The following is a 26,224-nucleotide window of genomic DNA, read 5'->3' as shown; positions in this document are numbered from 1 at the left end:
CGCAAGGTTGCAAAAAATGAACTCTATATTCAGTATAATTCGTTAACATACGGTTTCAAAATGTATTGTACCTCATGTTTTTCGCAGTAACAAGCCATCGTTATTAATTCTATATAAACATAAGTTTTCTAAGTGCGCGATTTAAACGGTGTTTAGTTCCCATCAAGAGCCACTTAATCTTCGATCGTGTAAACTCAGGCAACAATGGGTAACGCGTGGCCACAAAAGGGACACACGTGATTGCGTGGACCAAACCTCATCGAGTAGTCACGTGGCGCCGGAAAAACGGGCATAACATCCACACGAGCCGGTTGTTCTTCATCGAAAAACCTAACCGCAAACCCCGAAAAAATCCACCAGCACCGCCTACAAGAAAAACAACCCCCGGGTCATGGGTTCCCACGTACATACGCGCATAAACCAACTCCAACCCCCTCGAATTTTCGGTGTAACGTTTCGGATTACACGGTGTTTAGCTGTTGCCCATTGCTCGTGCGGTCTCCTTGTTTGTCGAGGACTGTAATCGAATCGTTTTTCAAAGTATTGTTGGCAACTTTGATGCTTTACTGGATTAACGCATTTGCCACCAGCGTAGTCGCATGTACAATGGATAAAAAAAAAATATTTACACACTCTTTAAAAGTTCGAACTTGAAGAAGCTAAAAAGGTTGGTTTATTAGATGACCTGAGAAAATTGTAATCGGTTGAAATTACAAGCCATAATCTAATTGTAAGCCTGCAATCAACATTTGAAAAATACTTTTCGTACATTTATGTAAATTACATTTGCAAATAATATTAAATCTAACATTTAAGTTTGGCATTTGAAATAGTAAATGGTGTCAGGCAAGTAATTATTCGTAAAGTAATAACTGGAGATATTTTACTGAATCATATGTTACAATCATATAATAAATCTTCATGAGAAGTTAATCTAGTGAAGAAAAATTATAAAATTACGTACGTAATTAGATAAAGTCAATTTTGCTGAATTTCTATTTAATTAATGAAGACCGAATTCAGTTCCCGTGATTAATTATGAATTGAAATTAATGTTTGAAACTAAAGCAATCAAAATATCACCAATTCTTTTGTAGAAAACTTATTTTAAATTATGATATTAATGAGATATTAAATTATGGAACTATTTCATTTTGCTGCATTTTTTTCAACCCTTACCCTTATTTTTATAATAGCTGCATCACAAATGTTAAATGAAGTCTTTAAATAGGATAATTATAGTAAATAATTGAAGAATTAGGGATTTAGATCATGACAGGGTTAATTTTGATAAGAACTTCTTTTTATATACTTTATATATAACTCTTAATCAAATATTGACATTCTAATAGTGACGAACGAAATATTTAATCTTATCGAAGACATTCCTCTTCAGACAGTAGCTCGACTCACGTGTCGGTGACATACTGAAGTATAATAGTGTTATCTCGGTGTTAGTCAATGTGGTAACTTGCGTAGAAGCTTCTGAAAAGGAGGTCGACTTATGTCGCAGCATGTTACCTATTGAGGAAACTTCATCATTTAAAACATATATGTATTCAGCACCAGCTTTAGGGAAGGGTGAAATAGGATTACCGGTCAGGGCAGTAAACATCCTCGGCGCCTTAAATACCATTTATAAAAACGTGTAATAAAAAATGCATCAACTTCGAGGTAGAACATTTTTATGTGCATATATTATTATTGAGCGAGCGGGAGGGGGCGAAGAAAATTTCGCTCATAGTGACAAGTACGCTAATTGTAAGACGAGCCCTACGTGTATTCACTGTGATTATTGTACATAAAAGTACCATGACTTATATTACTTAATAAAAATGCAAGCACAGTTTTTAAAAGTTCGTGTATCTTTTTATACCAGATAAATAATATTTTTACTTCAACAACAATGAAATATGATTATTTAGTGGGGCGTATTTATACAGACACGTGTAATTGTATTTAATGTGCTTTTATTTCAGAAATGCTATATCAATAGTACTATATCTTAAACATTCATAGGTTACAAATTGAATGCTAACAGTTCTTGATAGAAAATCAATTAACGAACATTTGATTACCAATATTTTATTTATAATCCAAATCAATCAAATTGGATACACTATAATTTCGAAAATCTTAATAGTTGCTCTATAAGTAAAATGTTAAATGATACATTCCATTCCGTTCGTGATATAATTTTAGTTCATTTAATTATTATTGATTTACCATTGCCATTAATTCCAGGAACCTAATAATTTTAAGACGGTCGCTACTCAGACAAATACCAAATAAAATAATTTTACTTCTATCTGTTAAAAATCTTTATTTTTTTACCTATTTAAAATTTCTGATCATTAAAATAGATTAATAACTTCTAAAGACTGCAATTTTTTAAATATCTAAAAAATGTACTTTATTTTGTAACTTGAAAATCCTGTAAATATAAACTGTTGAATAATTATCTAATTATTGAAATAATTATTTGAAAAATATGAGTATTGAATAAATATACTCTTTTTTGCAACTTGATAAGCATGTGTCAAAAACATGATTTGCATGTATAAAAACTAATTCAAACAAAACATTTTAACATAATTATAATAATAACATAATGTTTTCACTAAAAAAAAACAGTCTAGAGTATTATCAATTTATATAAGAATAACGTCTACCATGATCCCACGAGTATATCCAAAGATGAAAAAAAAGAAGAAAAAACAAAAGAAACTGTCATAAAAAAGAAACTATCGATCAAACTTCAAATTTGAAACGTCAGCCCGGAAATGGGCTGTCTTCGATCGCTTACAAGAGAATGGAAAAAACTGGTAATAGCGTAATGACCCACAGGGTGAGACGTGGTAACTTGATGCCAAGGCTCGACGCGTGCCCAAAGGACTCCCAGGAACAGTTCCTTTCCCAGATGCTGCTTTACACGCCGTTTGCTTTTCTCCGTGTCCTCGTCGCGTTTTATCCTCGCATTAATTTTCACAACAGGAGGAAAACGACTTCGCGACGTGCTATTTTCCAACTTTTTTACGCTCTAGTCGTATCGTGGTTATGAATAACAGTATCGTAGTCGTGAATTTTATCCGAGGTGCAAAGAAATTCTGAGTCCTCTGAATCGGAACCGTTCACTTTGTCGACACGATCATTTTGTCGACAATTATGTTGTTTTTTGGTTTTTATAATCTTTTTTTTGTTTCGTTTTATTATTTTTTTGGTTTTTGGTTTTTTGTTTTATGTAATTGTCGACAAAGTGAATCAGATCCCCTCGAAATAACTTCTGATTTCCTTTTTAGGAATAAAAGATAATAAGAGTTTGAAAAATATTGAAATTATAAGCATTCGAGCTATTTTTATTCTTCAAACTTAATGGAAGGAAAAGTTAATTTTTTATAAGAGATTGAAGTATATTTAGTTTTGCTTAATTAATTTTGTGTCTACAAAGCAGTAGCTTATTGTTAGTGATGGAAATCTTAAGTGACGCATTGTTTAACCCTGGGACGACAGATCATGAAGTGTCACAATTTTGATTTAATTTTAGATTTCATATTAATTTCATTTTCTAAATTTTACACTCTCCTGTTCCTTTAAAAATGATTATTCCAATATATGAAACCGTTTCGTCTAAAAATCATACATTTAACTTTAGGTTGGTATCCTTGTACGAGTTTTGTAAGTTTAGCTCTCGATTAACCTATGCTCCACTGTTCAAGGGTTAATATATATATAAATGATACATAAATAAAACGTAAATTTTCTTTGACAAATATTATAGTTTCTTGAGTTATAATATAGATATACCGTTCTTTTTATCAATTTACTTTTATTGTCAAGAAATATTTGAAATACATATTTAAATTATTAGATGTTACACAGCTTAAATAACAGGAAATGAAATTTCGACAAATAAAATAATTTTATTTGACCATTTTGTAACATTTAACATTTGGAATATTTTTTCTCTAAATTTTATTCAGCTCTACTTAATATCCATAGAACTTGTAGAGTCGCAAACATCCCTGAAATAATGACTTTATTTGTCAAAATTTCATTTCTATTTAAAATACCATTTTATTTGAACTCTTCAACACTTACTTACGTTAATGTTTTCATAAAATAGTTTGAAATATTTTTTTCTTTAATTTTTCCTAAGTCCTGAGGCCAGAACGCATCCCCAAAACAATTATATCGTTGAAAGCTGAGTTTCGTCTGTGCTGGTCATAAAAAATGACACATCGAGAGGGTATCGATACGTGGGCGGCTAATAATTTTCTCTCATAAAGACAGAAACTGGTCATTGCTGGTCGATAACTGTTATTTAACGACGTTACAAGCCCGATGTATCACGCGTAGTGGTTGCTCGGGGCAAAGTCGTAGCGAGAAAACGAAGAACACGAAGGAAACGAAAGCCGGAAGGGTCGTTGGGGTTCGTTCCAACGGGGTTTCCGGCGTGGGTAGTGGAGATGCGGCGATGCCATAAAAAGAGAAATAGGAAAAACCACCGTCACCGCAGAAACTTTCGACTTGGAAAGCAATTCCCATCTCGGCGGTCCGCGAACATTTCACCAAGAGAAATGTAGGTGGGAAAACGTTCCTGCTCTTTTGTACGGAAGAAAAAAGACCGGCCAGCTTTTTTATTACTTCAGAATATTTAGTGCGTACTGGTTCTCTAATCGATCTTTGATGAAACTACCATTCTCATCTTCTTGACAGTATGTCCATGTTTACTATTATTTTTAATCATTCATTATCAACTTAACATATATTACAATTTTTTACAAAACACGTTATGATCTTTTGTTTAATATAAATTTGACTAGCTAGGATCTATTTATGCCAAAACTTTTTACCATTTTTACCATTCATTGAAACATCAAAACTGATACTTTTTTTTCAATTCTTTATACTGCTTTTAATTCCAATCCTAAATCACGTAACTATCTCTTACTTCTAAGATTTCTGAGATGAAAATATAAATTATTTAACGAAATGCTAATAATCAGAATTAATCAATTTTACCGTTTCTAATCATTCTATGCTTCAATTTTTAATCTCGATTATCAATATTTTCTTTCTTTCAACATGATATTAAAACTTGGTACTTCATTTCAATTGAATTTCTCAGATTTCTAAATCATATTTCAATAGAAAAATAACAAGTCTCCTAGTGCAAGAACAGGCAAGATTGTTGACTAATATAACACCGAAAATTTTATTTTATTTTATTTTATAGGCGGATCATTACAAGATTATTGTTTTACCATTAATATGACTTATTATCCTATTTTCAATACTAATAATCTCATGCCAGTAACATCGTCAACAACATTTATTAAAATGTTTTAAAATTATCAATTAATTATAACATTGTCCTACAGCATATACTTATATGTTTTATATTCTTATATGTAGTATATAAAAAAACTCAAATTTTATTAATTTAAACAATCTAATCAACATGAAATTACCAAACAGCAAGAAAAACCCCTCTAGAAAGAATGCCTTTTTCATCTCTTTAATACGATAAGCTCTTCCAATCACCGGCTTAGGCTACCTTAAGCCGGAAAAGTACGTTCCCAACGCGCGCTACAGACGCACAAAACTCGACAAGAATCTCAAGGTTTGGTCCTTTGAAAACGACAAAGCCGATCCGTCGCTGTCCGCAACAAAGATGCGAACCTTCATCCTCATTTTCCCGCCCCGGCACTTCCACCCCCGCGCGTGAATACCACGCGCCCTCTAACCAGCCGCCATTTTCTTTCCACCCCCGTCACCATCCGACTCCCATTCGCCATGAGCCACCGTTTCCTATGGTTACCATTTACGCGAGGGATGCTTGACATCCTCATTGGAGCTTTCTACGCTTTATTAAACCGCGACTCTTTACTTGTCTGTCTGTTCCGAAATTTCACTTGGCCCCATTTTCTTCTGAGTTATCAACGTGTGTTTTGTTATCATGTCGTGTTTGATCATTTCAGTTCATGGCCAATGATTGGTTTTAAGTTATTCTGGGAAATATTTTCTCATTGTAACGATGAAGTCATCAAATCGTTAGGTTGTGGCAAATTAAATAGCCGATTTGGAAAATCAAAAGTTAGAGATTTGATGACATAACAGTATTGCAAAATAGCACTTATAATAATATCAATATGAAGCTTAAATTGGCTGAAAATTCTTTACATAAAGTGGCTAGTTCTCTAATAGAAGAAATGATCGATCAATCAATTCACTTTCTATGTTTCGGAGTCGCTTATTTTTTATAGTAATTAGCAATCAGCTATTTCATATTACGAAAAATCATGTTGAACTTCATATTTTCCAAAATTAGTCATTGTTTATTGTAATTGACAATCGATCATTTTGCATAAAGAACATTAGTAAAACGTTTGTACTGTAATTTTCTTCAGACCCTTAACTTTCATTAATACATTGTATACAGTGGTACCTCGGTATACGTCTGCTTTGGAATACGTCCTGTTTGGATGTGACTAATTTTACTCGGTATACGACATAAATTTTTTCTGTGAATTTTACGTTATTTTTAAATAATTAAATTAATAATCAATTATATTCGGAGTTGATGTATTATTAACTGACTGATCATACAAGTAAGGGTGCAAAACAGGAAGCAATAAAATTTATTTCATTTGATTTGCTAATTTAGAATCTATCATTGGGTTACATTTATCTTTTACAAATTAATTATGTTAAATAAACTAGTGAATATTTTTTATAAACTTCTAGGAAATCGTTTAAACGCTGCTCATGACATAAACAGTGTTTAAATTATTTTACAACCCCATTAATGTAGATATAATATCAATAGGAGTTTTTTTTACATCAGAACGGATTATTCATTTTTACATTACTTCTTATGGGAAAGGTTCGTTTGGTATACGTCCTATTCGGTATAAGTCCAAACATCAGGAACGCATTAAGGTCGTATATCGAGGTACCACTGTATTATAAGTGTTATTTTGTAACAATTTTATGTCATGAAATCGTGTCAGACTTTATACACTTTAAAACTAATTACTGCTTGCTGTGCTTGACGATCAGTCATTCTATATTAACAACATTAACAAATCATTTATATAGTAATTTTCTTCAAATCTCAAGTTTGAAATTGATGTGCCATAAGTACTATTTTATGATACTTTTATGTCATCAACTAATTTTCTACAATATTGAAATCCACCTTGCGATACGACAGAACTTAATAGCCACGTGTTACTAGGTAGGAAACGCTCAATCGACTGGCAGTACCAGTAGAAAAGGCTAACAGAGGCATGCAGTTTAGACCGGTCTGTTTGGGCCTAAGTTTAGATTTAGGTTTAGATTTAAGCACATTCGCTATCGTGCCCGAAGCAATACCGTATTGATTGTGGGGTGGCCGAGCCTCCGAACACATTACATGATTAAACCGCCCCAATGGCATAGCAACCGGTCTTGCAGCACTTACCTTATTAAAATATCCACCACTCTCACCGCGCCCTTTTAACAAAACCTTCACGCGGACCCGCGAACTAGCTACAATTTCGTCCTCTATTCTTCGTTATCGAAGAACGTTCGAACAATTTTTGTTAGCTGTTTAGTTTGAACTTTCGTTCGAAAAGGATGAGGATCCATTAAATACTTAAACGCGTTAATTCTTAAACGACGGAATCTGGGTTAATCGACACCCAAACATACAAAATATAAACAAGGATGTTAACCTAAAGATGAATGTATAATTTTTAAATGAAAGAATTTTATATATCGGAAACATAATTTTTAAAGGAACAATATAAAATTTAGAAAATGAAAATAATATAAAATAAAAAATTAAATTAATATTGTGGCCGTCTCCATGGTCCGCTGTCCGAGAATTAACACTTTCAACAAATAAAGAAACTATTGCTGATTTCGTATTTTTTTCTAAAAAAAAAGTTTCAGATGAGATGAATGCGGGATTAGGATCACATTAGAATGTAACTTTGAAATCATATCCATACGAATGCTTTTTTTTTCTCAACAAACACTAAAATAAAGGAAAATTAAGAGAATTATATGAAAATATAATTCAGAGTTTTAGAAATATGAAAGATCAGACAGTAAAGGCAAAAGGTTATAGTAATATTGCAACCAACATAAATAATATAAAAGGTAGCATTACAAGTAAACAAATAAAAAAATAATATTTTATTATAACAGATACCTACTAACGGTATAAAACAATGTAATAATAGAAAAGTTTTACCATTTTAATTGTATTTTCAATGTTCATGTTGGGATTAATTTTTAAACAAACTTTCATTATGAAAGGAAAATTTTAAAGCGAAGATGTTTTGTTCTAAAAATAGGTAAAAAGAAATACCCTTCCTAGAGAGAACGCAAGGACTTTTAGAATAGGAAGGAATAGGTTTCTAGAGCTCGTAACTCATTTGTCATGCACCTGAATGGAGCCGTTAAAAAATATTTAGTAGTCGGAAATTGAAACCTCGTAGCCGTAGCGAATGGAACCGAGAAATCTCTGGATAAGGGTATTCATAATTGAAGAAATCTTCGACCTTGTTCTACTCACCGAAATCGACCGTATAAATAACTCATGCGATAACTTGCTTTGCGAGGAAAGTATAAAAGAAATGAAGAAACAAAGACAAAGGGAATCTTTATATTACAACTATACCTCAACCTTTTTATTAAAATAAAATTTCAGTATTGCATTCTATGATTTCCTACAATTATGAAAAGTTTTACAATAATAAAATAAAACTTAATTTTTTGTTCAATTCATCCTAATCACAATTTTTAGTATAAGATGATCATAATTGCTGTCGACAATATATACAACGCAATTTTTCGCGATTAGAAACGACCATTACTTGAATAGAAGAGGTACATCTCCAAATTCAAGAGATTACACATGGAATTTTGATAACATGATAAAAAATATTCCATGATGAATCGACGATGAAACTGCAAGTAGTGAAAATCAATCTTAATTCATCTTAATTCGTAAAAATTATTTTCTATTGCACGAAAATTTCTTTTTTAGAACTGGCACGGTATTTTTATCTCTGATGCTTATTCATTCTCTACAGTGTGTGTTTTTAATAAAATTGAACTGCTTATAAATTTTAAAAAGAACTTGATGTTATCTTTTTCTTAAGAATAATTAAAAAATCACTTACAAAATATCATATGAAATTTTCTCTTTATAAAAAGTATCACAAAAATATATTATTCTGTGTTTGAAAATAATTTATAATTCAGTAAGAGAAAAAATTTCCATCATTTTTATACAAATTTCACAACTGTATCGCATTAAGAATATTGATAATAATCCAAATTAGATTATGATGCAACTAATAATATCTTCTTATTGTATCAATCACAGTTTTTCTTATTACCACGTGTATGAATAAACTTTAATTCTAAACAAACAAACAAATCGGAAATCTTAATTGTACGCATCACTCCAATCCAATATTTACGAATAGCCTCTATCAATTGATAACATTTACTAGTACGATACAAGACTATCACCGTCGTAATGTACTCCACTTAATGGTAGATTAAATCTTACGCGCGTAATAAATAGTGAATTTATTTCTGTTAATCGTCCAATTAAATAGATCAATAGTAAATTATGAATTGATTCTTAGTTTGACTTAATCTTATGTTGGTAATGATAATATAACATATCACTGATAACGCTGGAACATTATAATATGTATGACTTTTGAACCGCGTGAAAGTACCTATACTTTAACTTTTCTGGATTTATTAATCGTACTATGCGATTCAAGTGACAAAATCAGTACTTTAGAATGCGTATCGACGAATATCGATCAGGTGTGTTCGAAAGGTTGTGAATCGTGACTTCTATCGATGAACAAGAAACCGGATATTTCAAAATTGATACGAATCGGTGTAGATAGCCGAAATGTGACAAAATCGTGCGTTCTCGATGTGAACAGTTAATCTTATCAATCATTCGGATCGACATCCTCTTATCGAAAAGTCCCCACTGTTCGCGTACTGTGGCACAAAAATGTTAACCTGACCCGATATTAGAAGAACTCGTGACAGCGACTTCATTATTTAGGCTAAAGTTGCTCATTTCTTATCTGAAGATGATCTTATAAAAATTTATAAAGGTAATTTTCGAAAAATAAACGGTCTGATTTTCCCTTTTAGAATTATTAATTGTTTTATTAATTACTCAGTAATTTCAACAGATTAATATATTAAAAATTTAATTATATAAGGTATGAATAATTACATTTTAAATTAAAGCTTTGAGTTTCTTATTTAATTATTATTAGTATAATCCTGCATTATATCCCTAGGTTTTGCAGGTACCTGAAAATTCGGGTCGGGAATTTTCTTTAGTACATAAAGTTTGAGTACACCTCATTTGAAAACGCGAATATCAATTTGGAACCCGGAACTCAATTACATTCGATTATACACGATAACGTATGAAAATGCTTTCAAAATTAAAAATTTAGAGTAAGTATGAAAAATGATGCCCCGAATGCAGCGTTGACTCCCGATTTGAGTTTCCAGTCTCGAATTGAGTTTAGGTCTGGAGTCGGTAGGTATTGAGGTGCCAAAATTGCGGGTATCCGAAAATTTTTATTCCCTACTGTTTTATTAATTTTATTATTTGATTACATTAAATTTGAAACACTACTCACGTCAGCCAACGTGTGAAAAAAATATGATTAATTTTAACCCTTTAAGGATCAATGCTGATGGGTGAAATTTCACTCCACGCAATTTTTGCAATAACCATCGTAATGTTATTTGCAACTACTGGAAACGATAATTTCTATATTTTTCATCTAATAGTAAATAGTGATACTATTTTTAATTGCCTTTTATTACCTTCATTAATTTTCAAAATAAGAAAAAAAATTATTGCGGTAAAGTATTATCCATGGTCCATTAAAAACCAACCAATGAAATAATGAAATTTGTAACCAGTTTCAAATCATCAATCCTCAGCTTTTCTGCGCAATTGCATTTTATCATTCGTATATAAAACACATAAATAAATGATTCCAGTATATGTCTCTCGATGACCGTCTCATTTTATGTAAAATCGATTATTCGCAGCTAAATTTGATCGCCGATTGAATAATTAATTCTATGATTTTAATGATCGATTGTAATTAATTGGAATCAGGAAAGTGATTCCGATTACAGATGCAAATAGAATTGTTCTTTTGCAATCTGCCTAATGCGATAACAAGTAAATCTTGTGAAATAGAATTATGGAGCGTGATTTTTTACTTTTGACGATTTCTAAGAGAACTGTGAGTACCCTTAATTTTGTTAATTATTGATGTGATCAAAATTAAAAAAAAACTATTACACTATATAATTTATATATGTTGTTTAAATATTTTTAGGGGCTTAGGAGAGAACTAAAAATAAATCGAATTATATGTTTTCGAGTAAGTTGATGCACTTTGGACTCATTACCTTGAGAGTGAATCTGGTAAGATTTATAATTTTCTTCATACAGATAATGCAATCGTGGTGTCAGTAACACTACTTCTTGTAACGAATTGCATCATGTACTTCGTTTTAAAGAAATCCAAACAAATTTTACGCAGCTCAATGTAGAACGATAATTGTTCTTTAACTTTGAATTGAAAAAAGTTTACAAAATTTTAAAGAATATGATAGCATGGTTCGTGACAGATTGCTATAAATAAATAGCATTCATCTTTCAAAAAAAAAGAAACAGAACCACGTTTTTTTTTATTAGTTTCATTAAAGGCATATAACGTTAAAAGTGATGTTGCAATTTTCAAATTTTACTATCAATTCAACATCAGAATAAACATTCTGAAAATAATCCTTCTAATTAAAATGTATATCGTGCTTTAATAACTAATAATACTATTCCTCAACCAAATACAGCATTCAAGAAAACTAACTAAATAAAATATAAATTCTTCATCTTTAAAATTAATTACAAAATATTATTATTTCATTGAAATCTTACATAAATACATATCATAAATGTTAATTCATCATCTTAATTCTTCAAGTAGGTAACAAATAATGTTTCAGCTCAACGCTCTGTACAGAAAGACCTTTTATTTAAGCTAAATTAATGAACAATTTTGTTGTTTTAAGCTTACAGCCTTTGTTCATTTATTTACAGAACAGCACAGTGTTTATTAAACACATATACATATGTAAATTCTTCGTATACAAAGGATTGAGGTTAATCCTTTAGCTATTGCTTCAATCATAAATATTTTCAAAACAATGTATAATAATAACATTCTCAACTGCTATAAATTTTGTATATTTTATGCTTGGAATGCATCATCCGTGATAGACTTACGTATAGGTACATTGCGGTGCAACGGAGGCTCTTCTTAAGTAAGAAAGTTAAAGGTTTAGAGAGAACATTAAAGAACTTAACGTGGATCCTCCTGTCCTTTGATGTAAACAATAAGGACAGTGGTTCGTTTCTTTAATTTTAAAAAAGCCTAGTAAGTTGCACGCAACTGTTCCATTTCAAAAACATCAAAGGTAGAACCAAACATACCTAATCTTCCCTGAAATACTGTCTTCGTACAAGAAAATCGCGCTCTGGAACGGTCACAGCCCAGTCAGATCTCACAAAAACATCGAAAGAATCCTTACCTTCCAAGTTCTTGTTCCTGGCGAGGAGAGCCAAGAGGACGTCCTGGTTGGGCGCAGCCTCTGCCAAGTCGCCGGTGTCCTGATGCGACGGCGGTAACGAAGGACCCAAAGATGGCATGGTGGTCGCCGGTGGCCGAGGCATCATCACCGGTGCCGAGCCCAATGGTGGCAGAGGTAGCCCCCCAGGTGTATGGTGAAGCGGATTGTGCGGCGGCGGACCGCTACTCGGTAGCGTCGGCAGCGTCGCGACCGGCTGCACTGCCGCCGACATCGACAGATCGACGCCACCCAACAGTACCGGACGACACCCTCCTGAACCAGGACCGCTGCTCACCGCCGGGAGGATTCCGCCACCCCCCGGCAGTGGTGCGTACGGCAAGTACAGCTCCAGTATAAGACCAGGAAGAGGCAATCGTGGGAACACCGACCGACGGCCGTCTCTTTTGTTCTTAAGCTTGGATCCTTTCAATCAGTCTCTCTAATCAGTCGTCAATTATAATTGCACATTTGCAGACACCAAGACTGAGGATAATTGGTATTATTCTAGATGATGGGGAAACATCAATGCTTCCAGCAGCACGAAATTTCTCTATTTATATATGTAGTTTATTCCAAGATTAATGTTCACTCAATTATGATTGCACATTTGATGAAAATGATTTGGTCTTGATTTTAAGGTTGAGAATAATTTCTGTTATTTTGTATGGTGCTAACTTATGAAATTGAAACCTAATGCAATGCACACTTTTCAAGTTAATATTTTCTCCTTCCTCAACGCAGAAAATGAACCTTTTCAATTATGAATGCATCTTTAGTCGTGTTCCCTTGTCGCCGAAGAAAAAAAAAACTAGTTGGTTTTAATTTAAATATGAAGAATTATTAATATTCTTGATGATGTTGACTAGGCCTGAGACAATATACTATTTGAAATTGAAACTGAATTCAGCGTACACTTCTCGGGTCACTGTTCGTCAGAACACAAAATCTTTCTATCACTAACTGAACAGTTTTAATTGATCAGACACACGAAACCGACACACACTTTCGCCGTCTTCATCGAGCCTGTTTATTCCTATCGTTCGCGTCTCGGCAGATCACATTGAACGACGTCGAAGAAAACAATCGTTTTTCCCGTTTTTTTATCGATCGATCGTCCAAAGTTCCCGTCGTAATCTCGTTCCCGCTGTTGCGAAGTAACCGCTGATGACGATCGATTGTCGAGAGGCTCTTTACTTTTGTCACCTTCCGATGACTTTGTCTGCCACAGGGTAGAGAAGTCCGCACGCTTGTCAGTCGAACGATCGCGTATCGGGCGCAACAGAAGCACTGACGTTTCTTGTTTCTAGGATCACCACGAGCGTGCCGAGCGAACGACGCTTACGAATGTTTACGAGCGCCGCTGCTACAAGCTGACTCTGAATGGCATGTTTGTAAATAGTCTCTGTCTGCGACTTCGCGAACAAGAAAAATACCACTATTTACCGGCAATAAAGTGGACACTCGACAGTGCTTACGTCGCAACGTCGATGATCAATGACTCGAACGTTTCGAGTCGTTAATCGCCTTATCCGTTCTCATGAAAATTGCATTCTTTCAATAAGAATTTTCGTCTCGATGAAAACGTAACGATGCGGAGCTCCCTGTCAATAGATAGTTAAATTGTTTCACGAAAGAGGAAAAACTGTCACTTGGAATCGCGCGTCACCGCGTCGAATGATCGACATCACTGAAATTCCCGGGCTGAATTTTTGCGCTTGCAGACGGATCGAGACGCGAATCGACAGGTCGAGATCAGGAATGGAACTGAAGAGAGCAGAGCACCTCGGTTTCCGGCAAGGTCCGAGCGGACCTGAGGCCAGCCACGGACTCGTTCGGTCCCTCTCGTGCTCTGAACTCCAAAGCGACAGTTCGCGTCTTATCGGTTTGTCCACGGCTCCCGGTTTATCTCGACCATAACCTTGCTTATGTTTCTCCAATCTAAGCCGGTCTTCTTTGTAAAATTGTCTGCGACCTTTCTCGTTTTCTTTTCTCCTTTTAGCGAGATTATCTTCGTTTGCCCTGGCACCCTTTATTCAGACCTTGTATAATTCACGCCAGACAGTTTCATAATTGATCATTACAAAGTGCATCGAAATGCTTCCGCGGTTGCATTATAATTGACACGAGATAGCACTGATACGAAAGTAATAAAAACAATCTAAAACACTGAAGATCCCTCTGAACTTCTTTATGGAAGTTTCTTGGGAGGATATTATGCTGTTTAACATTTCTTCGACATCGGTACATTAAAACTTTGTATTTCTAATACATCGAGAAGACGAGTAAAATGGTAAAATCCAGGTCCCAGCAAGCTAAGGAGGATGCCTTTCTTACGAGTACTCCTTGCGTTCCGATCCTAATACGAATCTCAACGTGGCAGTCGAAACGAGCCTTTTCGCGACGGCCGCGGCCGCGGCCACGTTTCGATGAGTCGAGTAGAAAGACGAAGATCGCCTCGATAGCAGTCTAAGGCTTTCTCAGTTCTATCCTTCTAATCTTGTTCGCAGCGCGTCTATCTCGAGCGTTCGGCTTTGATCAGCAGCAGGAGGCGGTGCAGTTTTTACACGCGTGTCGATGGAAATCGTGGCCGGGACCGATGTAAATTCCGAATGCCAATAGAGAGAAAAACCCAATGAATCACGTAGCAGCGATACTTTCGGACGTTGAGGTTGCCGTTCGTCGCGGGTCTTCCTTTTCGTCCCGGCAGATACGAGCCGAATGCGAGGACCGCGACCGGTAAGAAACGACGAATTCCACGGCTGTTGAATCGCGATTTTCGTCCTGCCACGCTCTCCTTTTCTTTTTTCTTTCTTGCCCCTCGCATCGGTGGAGAGGACGCGTCTCGAACTCGTCATCGGCCGACGCACCCGTCCATTCAGCCGACGATGATTATCCACCACTGACAATGACTTTCTTCCCTTCGGGCTGGTCCGAACTTTTCTTCGGAATCCTTCGAATTCCGCTCGGTGACTGATCTTCCACGTCGATGGACTACCGATTGAATTAATCTTCCTCTCCTTTTATGCTGTCCAACTCCGTAAATGGTACACCGATCAGTCCACTTTCCGAGGTAAATGAAGAACGCGGATGATTACGATACGATGCATACTTCCATGATGTTTCGGTAATGTTCTGCATTTAATTTATTTCGTTCTTCCTTCGTTCACCGTCCACGGGTTCGTCGATTCGTCAAGCGACTCGCGCGATCACCGATGCGCCGTTAATCATCGCATGACGCGATACGAAAAAAGTGACGATACTTTGAGACATTTCAAAGATGCTCTCTATCAAAGTGACGAAACTTGAATGAATATCTATGAATCGAGCGGAAAAAAATGCACGCTGCCACGAAGATCTCGGAATGTGCGATTTGATTAGCGGGTACCGCGACACTATGGAGTCGGCTTCGCGGGATTCCCGGCTTCAGCGTCGAGGATGAGAAAGTTGGAGGGACCTGGAGGGACTTGGAGGGACGCATAGATAGGTGGAGGTGGTGGTTCTGAACGTTCTGTGAAACCGTGTGCATAGCCCTGTCGGAGGAGAGGTTTCCACCCTACCATCCATGGTCACCACCGAACCGTCTCGGACTAGCTCGCACCGAAACGGGGGAGAGCTTTGGTGGGGTAGCTACGTTGGCACGCTTGCGCCGCAAATCTGTCTCCCTCGTGCGAGATACGCGCAGGGGGCACGGACGCGTCCTACTAGAAGATTTTGGAATGATTTGCGGTACGTGCGAGCGAATCGAATGGAAAAGTCGAACGATGGAACACGTAGAACAAGTCGTGTCACCTTTCTGCTGAATGTCTGAAGGTTGCGTTTCAAGGGAATGCGAAAGATGAATTTTATTGAGCATCTCTGAACTGTGAAACTGGTACTGGTAATTTTGTCCTTGAATCATCTAGGTGATCGTCATTTTATTTCTAAGATTTTATATTGAATTATGAAAAAAAGTAAACATTTTTCGACACTGTTAATGGTCTCCTATCAATATTTAAACAAATATTCATAAAACATTCCTTGATTTTAATGCGAGAAATTCGCCGAGCTAAATTTTGAGCCGGCGACGTCGATAAAGGATATTCCTTAATAAATTTTATTTATTTTTTATTGAAAGTTTCAGTTTTGTTAACAAATATTTTATGCAATTTAAAATAGAATTTTGAAAAGTTATGGATATGTATTGTCAGACTAAATCGGACATGCGCATTATATTCAAGATTTAATGGTAATTTTGAATAGTATAGATAATACAAGTCATTAAAAATTAATTTTCTAATCTATTGCTTCAAATCTATTGCTAATTTCAATTGCTAGTGTAGATAACTTCAGTAGTATTTCAAATTTTCTTTCTTCCTTCACTAGTTTATTATTTTATTAAATTAATTATCGTTGACCATGATGGCATTTAATTTATATTATACCAAATAACAAAAAATCATATCTTTTCTAAAATAAGAATCACTATTGTAATCATAACAGTGTAATTGTAAAGAAGAAATCTTATTGCTCATTTAAAATAAATCAAAGCATTATCTAAGGGTAAAATTTGAAAGAAGACCATTGAAACTACTAAAGGATCTCAATTATTTTCATCCTAAATTAAAACTCAAGAAACAGAATTTTTGAGCGATCTCAAACAAATAACAAGAATTTCGTTTCGATCTTCCAGAGAACAAAAGATATCTTTTCACATGGTGGAGCGGAAAATCTCCAAACATCTTGTAATGGAAAACGAAATAAAAAAACAACAGATGACAGATGGAAGAAGGTAACAAAATGAAAAAAAAAAAGTTTGGCGACGCTTCGGATACTTCGGAAGGTTGCGAAAGGAAAGAGGCAGAACAGTATCGTGCTAATCAAGACCGATGGTCAATAATGGCGGCCACGGGTTGGTCGGACCCAAGTCCAACCTACCCTTCGAGCGTCGGGCGTGTACGGGGGTGGTTTAAGCCGGCACTTCGCCCCTCAGTAGTCGACAGGGGTTGATTCTGGCAAGAGCTGGAGAGCGAGACATATTTTTATTGTACCTAGGTGAATCACTGCTACAGGGACCTTTTTCTATGTGTTATTCACTCGCGCCGTAAACCAAACGTACTATCGCGAATGCTAGCGATGGGAACAAGGTGAATTGAATCGTTTAAATACTCACCACGTTGATTTAGTATTCGTGAAAAGTAAAATTGGATTATAGAACATAAGCGTAACTCTTGATTCATTTTTATTTTTCATATCCTAACAAATAGTGTACAGGGGAGGCAAAATGGTTCTTGAGAAACTCTCAATTAAAAATTTTATGGGTTTGAGGAATAATCGAAAGATTCAAGGTGGGAAACAGTTAAAAATTAATATCAAATAAAATTGGGTGATGCAAGGAAAGCAGTAGAATAAGTTACTAGCAATTAAATTAAAATGGAATAAAAATTACAAATTTCAGACATATGGGTAATCCTTATTTGTGTTTGATTCTTATATTCTAATAATTAGGGGGTAAAAAATTGTAAGTTCTTGAGAAACACTATATTAAAAATTGTTTTATTACTTTTATTGGATTGAGTGATAAATAGAATAGAATAGAATAGTTAGAAGTTAATATACAATAGAATTTAATGATATACAGGAGACAGAATAAATTAATACAAATTAAACTCAAATAGGATAGAAATCACAAATTCAATAGCAAATTAAAATTATTCATTTTTGAAAATGTTAGTAATTTTTCTGAAATGATGGATAGGTATATTATGAGTCTAGATTATAAACTCTTCTAGTGACTCGAAGGACAACATTAAGATTTATATTAACATTTATATTAATAAAAATTGTAAATGAAGATTGTATAGCTATTTATGTATTATAAATTGATGGAAAAATTTACCAAATGTCCAGCTGGACAAATTGTAAAGCACATATACAATATAAAAATTATATATCACATACTTCTTTAAATATGCTGGCTACCGGGAAGAAAATAATCACAGCTGATACAATATAAAATAGAATAAAATAAATATTAAGAATATTATGCATTAATTATTTGATTTAAAGTCTCAGTGTAATTCTACTGATACTCCAAATTTTCTTTCTTCTACTTATTTCTTACATTTTTATAGTGTCAATTTCCTTGACAGTCAACGTGTTAATGAATGAAGAGTTTTGATAATTTTTAATGAAGTTGAATAAAAACAAAAGAAAAGGGATTAAGGTATAATGAACCATACAAGTTTTATGGATCCGTAATACTACGGGATAATTTTATCTCAGAATCTTTTTCAAAGTCTTCATGTACTTCATACATTTTAAAGATCATGCACAATGTTGCATTTCGGCTTTCTCTAGAATTAATGCTTCGGGATGTGATGCTTTTCTTCATTTTTTTTTTGTATTTTTCTTGAAGAAACGAAGAAAATCTCGGTCAGACTTTAAAGTCAACGAACAGAAATAAAACCGCGTGAAGTGTTCTCAAATGAGCTACAGGTTTATTGTTTGAAGAAGCATACCTATTTTGAAATTTTTATATGCTTTTCTCAATTCATTTCACGTACTGTATTTTACGAACCGGTATCTTTTGCAGCAAAATTCCTAGAAATATTCATACCCTGAAAACTTCAATTTCTTCGAAACTAACATTTCTTTGAATCTGTTCAAATACAATGCCAATATTTATATTTTATTATGACTTTCTCAACTTATTTTAAGCAGTATTTCAAACGTGCAAAATTGAAAAGGTAAATTTGTTTAAGAATTAAATTATCTAATTTTATTGTAAAAAATCATATTTTGTTTTAAATTTATTACAACTTGTTAATAATTCTACACTTTATTAACCAACGTTTTCCACTCTTACTTTGAAGAAAAAAAATTAATTCGTACCATAGTAACCCATTTTCCCCTTATTAACCCTTGTACGATGGAGCCGAGTAGGTACTTTGCTGACTAAAGATACATATACTTTAGAATTTAAATTTAGCTCTAATTTTCGAAATTTTTTACTATTTCTTTAGACATTATATTTCTGATATGTAAAACCATTTCATTTGGAAATTAGATACTTAAATTTTTGAAAATACAAATTTAGCTAATACCCTCCGCCATCTAAGAGTTGACAAGGTGTAAGTGAGTTGCAAAATGAATAAAATTTTTTTTTCTTCTGTCAGGTACACAATGAACAAGCATTGGAGACGTTAAGACGACAGATTTGCTTGAAAATCAAATTGGGGGTGCATTGAATGCCCATCGCTAGTGCACGCTCGCGCGCGCATGACGACTTACATGCACATGTTTCTGAATAGACACATATCCAGAGGGTAGCGTCGACCCGTCGGATCACCCGTTGGATGCACTCAACGAAATTAAACCTACGTTCCTCGACCTCGGACCGACGTCGCAGTCACGTCCAGCCGAGATATCGGTAACGTTACCTTTTACCACGTTTTGCGCGCGCCACTTCAAACTTATTCCCGCGAAATTTCTTGGTTACGATTTTTAGAGCACAAACTACTCCTTGCCTTACATATGATTCAGAATTGATTTTAATTTAATTTAATTCTAACTTCCATTCTGTCCATAATAGGATTTTATCATTTTCTTAATCCTTGCACTTACTGTTAGAATGGATTCAAAAGGTATTTGCATACGCTTTCAAATAATGGCATTTCAGTGACATTTTTGCAATTGTTTGAAAGAAAATAGTAATAGTCACTTTTTCTGATTTTTTATTTTAAGTAAGTTATACTATATGGGGTTACCAAATTTGACGATGAGTAGGTATTATATCTGCAAATTGAAATAAAACAGAAACTATGTAACATATATATCAGATTTTCTCTATTTTTTTACATAAAATTTGCTTCATGGCAAAAATTATAAAACGAAACAACACTTTTGGAGTTAATCACCCTAATCACTCCAGTGTATGAAAAATTCAATGGATGCTGAATTTCATGAAGAAGAAATGTCAAATGGTTAGCAGGATCATACAATTTGACACCGATAAATTTTCTGAGATTTTTATCTTTGTTTCTGCATTAACTAGTCTGTATATTGATCGAAGGTTTATATAGACATTTTCAACTGTAAGCTTCAAATTGATATAACATAAGTGTTATTTTATGCCATTTTTATGTTATCAAATTGTGTCAAGCTTTTGATGTTTAGAAATATAGGCCATCATTTACTATAATTGGCAATCGTTCAAATTATATTAAGAACGTCGAAGAATTCCTGATGAACTCGTTTCAAGGAAACTTTAAGATTTAAATTGATTATAATACTTTCATGTCATCAAATCCGTTCAGACTTTTGATGTTTCGAAATCGGTTACATATTTAATAATTTCTCGACTTTTAATCATTCTCCGTTAAATACACTTTGAATCAGCGAACTAAATCCACCCTTTCATTTTACTAAAAAACTAATATAATCGAACCTGACAGAGGATGAAAATTGGGTTATGAGGAAGAAAGTATCCTCGGACCTCGGAGTGAGGATCCTCGGACGGTTTGAAAGTATCGAAGTGTCTCGTTGGAAAAAAGAGGTTTTTTCAGATCGCCGCACTGCCATCGGTGCTTCCTCTCGGTTTTTCTTTTTTTTCCATTGAACCAACAGGGAAAATACTTGGCGAGGCTGGCTCGGAAAAATGTGGAACACGTTGACGTTGGAGCAACGAAGCAGACGAGAGGATATCGAACCGGCAAGTCCAGAGGCGGAGTTGCCCCACCAGGTTTCCATGGAAACGTGACACTCTCTTTCGGGTTTTTCGAGCTTTTCGAGCTGTTCAGAGCTTTTCGAGCTTACTATGGTTACTCTCCCTTCGTTTTGCACTCTATGCGCCAGGACAGGCACAGGCATCGCCAGAGGATCGCACCGAAAGAACGATATTTCCCGTTATTTTCCTCAAACCGAAGGGAAAAATTATTTGGTTTTCTGGAAATTGATATCGCAGTCCTGCTAGTTTTATTTAGCCGTTGTATCGCTCTTCGTTTACTATTCCCGATACGAAATCCTTGTTCTTCGTTCCCTGTTGTTCGTTCGTCCGTGTTTGAACAAATAACAACCAGCCTTGATACAAATAACACCATAGTAATTAGCACACGGCAATTGGTACCGTGTGCAAACCTGTCTGACAAATGCCGAACGTTAAAGTATTAGAATATTAAAATCTTGGAATCTTGGAATCTTGGAATTTTCAACCCTTAGAATCTTAGAATTGTAAAATATTAAATTTTTAAAACTTTAGAATTTCGAAATTTTACAATTTTGGAAATTTGAAATTTTAAAATACCAAATATGGCCTACCCTGGCCTTCATCTAGTTATGTCAGTGTATTTAATATGTTAAATAACAATATTTACATCGTGTTTCATTTTTTAAGAAACATATCAAACCTCTACATATCTATTGGTAATAGATATTGAAACAATAGAATTCAAGGAAATATGTTAAAATTAACGTCATCGACAGTCTCCAGGAGCAAAATAGAAAAGAACAATTCTTTATTCCGTATATCCTATGTACCCCCTAGTATAGAAGCAGAAAATGTACTTTCATCGGGCACACATCTTGTTCTGTCCTTTCCAATGTACCTCGTACTTGCTGGCTCGAGCATGTGCTCTGTCGCGTGTGAAATGTCCCCACGATTTGCTCTTCACCCTTTCTCTTTCTTTCCAACTCCACCCACCTAGACACGATGCTCCAAATGGCATCGTCGTTTACGTAAGTTAAGACAGAGTTTCTCAAACTTGCCCCTTTCGAAATTGTCTTCGTTCTTGACGAAGATAGTGGAAAGTAGGATAGAAAATAAGTTTTGATAATATCTTGTAAAATAAAAGAAAAATCGTAAATGTCAATAACATATTGTTACCACTGCCAGTTTCAGTAAATAATATTTTTATTTTTAAAATGTTGTACTTATTGTTTTGTCAATATTTTCATGTCCCTAAAACCGTATGCTCTGGTTAGACTTCTAATAGAATAGATTTTAAAAGTAGCGAATAACTCCGCTATTTTGCAACATTTTTATTTATTAAAAATTATAATATAAAGTTAAAGTTAAAAATGATACGTAAAAATCTAAACGTTTATCTATTTAAACGTCTTCCTTGTGTGATAGTCTCAAATAATTTTACATAAAAAGAAATAAGGCGGAATAAATTTTATGTTATCGAAATAGAAATTAGGGATGATAATCATTTCTACACTAGAACTACAAATTTTTTTTAAATTTACTGAATTTCTATCAATTTTACTGACAGAACATTGGTGTGAGAAGCGCTGGATTAAAACAGAACCGCACACCTATCCGTCTCTACGTGATCGTCCGCGAGTATTCGTAAAGTGAGCGAGAAAGAGCAGGAATGACATATGCGGAACGTAGCCACCTCTATATTTTACTTGAAGCTATTCGCGAGAATTTACGAGGAATACCCGATACTCCCTTTCTCTCTGTCTTCTCGTCTCCCACGTCTACTCTTTATCCATACATCTATCTGCTCATCGTATTTCTCGATTTTCTTCGCTTCTGAGAGCTTTTCCTATCTTGATATTTAAACTGTTTATTGTCGAAAACTGATAGTACAATACATACAGAGGATAGACAAAATAAGTAAGAAACAATACAGAATTTTTAACCCCTTTTTATACTCAATTCGATGTGTATATATTTTTTTTTTTTTCCATATAAAGGGAAAAACTTAAGTTAATTGTATTCTAAATAAATTGTATTATGTATAATGGCTTACTATCTATAGAGCTTTTTTCACTGCGAATGTAGGTATTAGTAAATATTTAGCCAGATACATTACAAAATGAAAGTATAAAAAATTAATTTTTTGATAGAATGCTTCAGTTTCATATTTTATATTAATCATATAATTTGTATGGTAGTTGTAACAATTTTAGTATTTTGATTTCTGAACTGGGCGGCGGACCATGGAGAGAGCTCCAATTTTAATACAACTTTGTATTTCACATATTTTCATTTTCTTTACATTGTTCCTTTAAAAACTATTTGTTCAATATATGAAACTCTTTCATTTAAAAATTATACATTTAACTTTAGATTAATATTCTTGTATACCTATATTTTGCAGGTTTGGGTCACGATTGACTCAGGCTCTGCTATTTAAGGATTAATTAAATTAAATTTGTAATGTCGATTACCACTGACCAATGTGTCACCTATTTTATGTAATTTATTTAATTTTCAATATGATACAGACGTTTTTGAAAAATTTTAAGTATTTTTCAAAATTTACCTTAAAAAAAGAAAACTACAACTTTTATGAAAATTACGTGTAAATACTCATATATCTTATCGTTAATATCAAAATAAGGATCAAATTAAATTATTTAACCTCTTATTTCAAATAGATAACTAATAAGACTTGTCGAATTTATTTATGTGAATGTCAATTTCTGAATAAAACAAGTAATTTAAGATGTATTGATTGAATCAAATGAAGCCAGCTCCAGAGGGAATTCGATTAAACGCGCTGAAAAGCTCGCGGCAGATTCTTCAATGGTGTTTTCAATGTTAACGACCTAATTAATAAGAAATTAATGGATCGTAGCAGGAGCAATCCAGTTTCACAGATTATTAGTTGTTAACGAAGTAAGCGAGATAACTTGTTGAAAAGGGAATATGCTTTTGCCTCGAGCTACGCCTTTAATCTACCTTCGGTATGATTGTAAAGAATCTTTTGATACACTGTTTACAATCGTGTTACGTATTCACAAAAGAAGCAATCAAATTTCAGAAACGGAAAATATAATCAAATTGTGTGTGCATTAATTGCGAATGTATGAAAAGAACGCGAAGTGTGCGGTAGGTTAAAAGATAAAAGAGAATGATGCATTTAATATTGAAGAGATTTACTTTTAATAAGAATGAATAATAAAAGAATGTAATTGTACGTCAGATGAATTGAAAGACATTAAAATATGACTGAAGATTATTCCTGGCCACGATAATTAATCTAATATTCTCTTATGCGGAAGATAAAGTGGAATGAATAAGAATACCCAACTTTTCCATAAAAATATTGTTAGTGTTTTATATGGTATTTAAAAAATTTAACCAAAATGATTTGGCTCAAAGAAAATTTATGAATTATTATTTTGTATTAAATAGTATATGACGTTTAATTTATTATTTTGTATTTAATTTATACCAAGTTTCTCGAAATACAAAAAAATCTGACATGATTTCATGACATAAAAGTATCGTAAAATAACACTTATGTCATATCAATTTAAAGCTTAAAGTTTAACCAAAATGATTACACAAACGTTTTATCAATATCCTTAGTGTAAATGGGATAAAATTTATTAGCTTAAATAAACAACGAATCGACTAACGTATAACATTCGATTGGTATTGTTGTCATTAGAGAATATTTAATTTTCTGTTCAAAAAGTAACAGAAACAAACTAGAAAACTGAAATAACAAATCAAAAGATCCATAACCATTCGGAAGTACATATAAGGAATAATTAAAAAGTGAGCAACATTAAACTGTAAATTGATCCATCGTAATTGATTGATTCGAAATTGGTTATTTGACATCCAACAACCTAATACCAATTTTTTTTATATATGTATGTACCTGTTTGCTTCTATTATCATCATTTTTTCTATTCATTAATAAATTATAAAATAGTAATAAGGAAAAATATTGCACAATAAAAATAGTTGAAATTGAAGTAACTCTCATTCCAGCAATTTATATTATCTCATCAGATAGAAATGTGACACTTTTAATGAATTATAATTTATATTATTAAGTATAACTTAATTTATGTATATTAAGCATATCACATAAGTGAAATATGGACAAATTCGTCGGATTTTCAACGGCGCCGTGGCTTAGTTGGTTAAAGCGCCTGTCTAGTAAACAGGAGATCGAGGGTTCGAATCCCTCCGGAGCCTGGATTCCTAAAACAAAAATTCCAGGAAATTAATTTTTTTTTCTATTTCTTTTAATATAAGGCAGAACAAAGTTCATTTAACGCGTTGACTGTTAGATGGTTATCAGTTAATCGGTAAGCGGCGTCTTAAATTTTGTATTGAACCTTAGTGTATGACGGCACATAGTGGGCAAAAACTGACTTCTTTTGTTCAAAATTGTCTGGAGCTCTCAATTTTTAACGGAATCGAACGTATGGTGGCTCAAATTACTCGTAGAAAGATTTTAAAGAGGAGTAAGGAAGTCGATTTTTGAAAAAATTTCACCCCAAGAACCTATAGCCCAATTAATCCATCAGACGATTCGTAGCCGATAATGCAAAGTTCGATTCCGTTAAAAATTGAGAAGACCAGACAATTTTGAACAAAAAAAGTCATTTTTTGCTCAGTGTACGGCAGGAGATCTACGCATTGTGAGATAAACTGCAATTCCATGGACACGAATTTTATAGCTTCAAAAACCCACAGCGTCCTTTGGAAAGTCATTCAGGGTTAATTTGGTGTATAATCAATAATAAATACAACAAAATAAATGTTGGGTAACGTGAGTATTATGTTAATTAT

The 26,224-nt window shown here is 33.8% G+C and overlaps 1 protein-coding gene and 1 non-coding gene across 2 annotated transcripts in view; one reads left to right on the top strand and one right to left on the bottom strand.

Annotated features, from left to right (window-relative positions):
• Lim3 (Lim3 homeobox protein) overlaps positions 1–16,181 on the bottom strand; it is a 73,575-nt gene extending 57,394 nt beyond the window's left edge. Inside the window, exon 1 of the mRNA XM_034334858.2 lies at positions 12,661–16,181. Within this exon, the coding sequence (XP_034190749.2) occupies positions 12,661–12,931 (271 nt within the window). The 5' untranslated portion in view covers positions 12,932–16,181. The remainder of the gene's footprint in view (positions 1–12,660) is intronic.
• Positions 16,182–25,550: 9,369 nt separating this feature from the next.
• Positions 25,551–25,624, top strand: TRNAT-AGU (transfer RNA threonine (anticodon AGU)). Its single transcript has one exon. It is a non-coding gene; the product is annotated as a tRNA-Thr (tRNA).
• Positions 25,625–26,224: the final 600 nt, after the last annotated feature.

The sequence above is a fragment of the Osmia lignaria genome, chromosome 14 (assembly GCF_051020975.1).
Source record: "Osmia lignaria lignaria isolate PbOS001 chromosome 14, iyOsmLign1, whole genome shotgun sequence".
NCBI lineage: Eukaryota > Metazoa > Arthropoda > Insecta > Hymenoptera > Megachilidae > Osmia > Osmia lignaria.
Note: the sequence above shows the minus strand (reverse complement) of the source record. Positions and strands in the feature narration are given on the sequence as shown.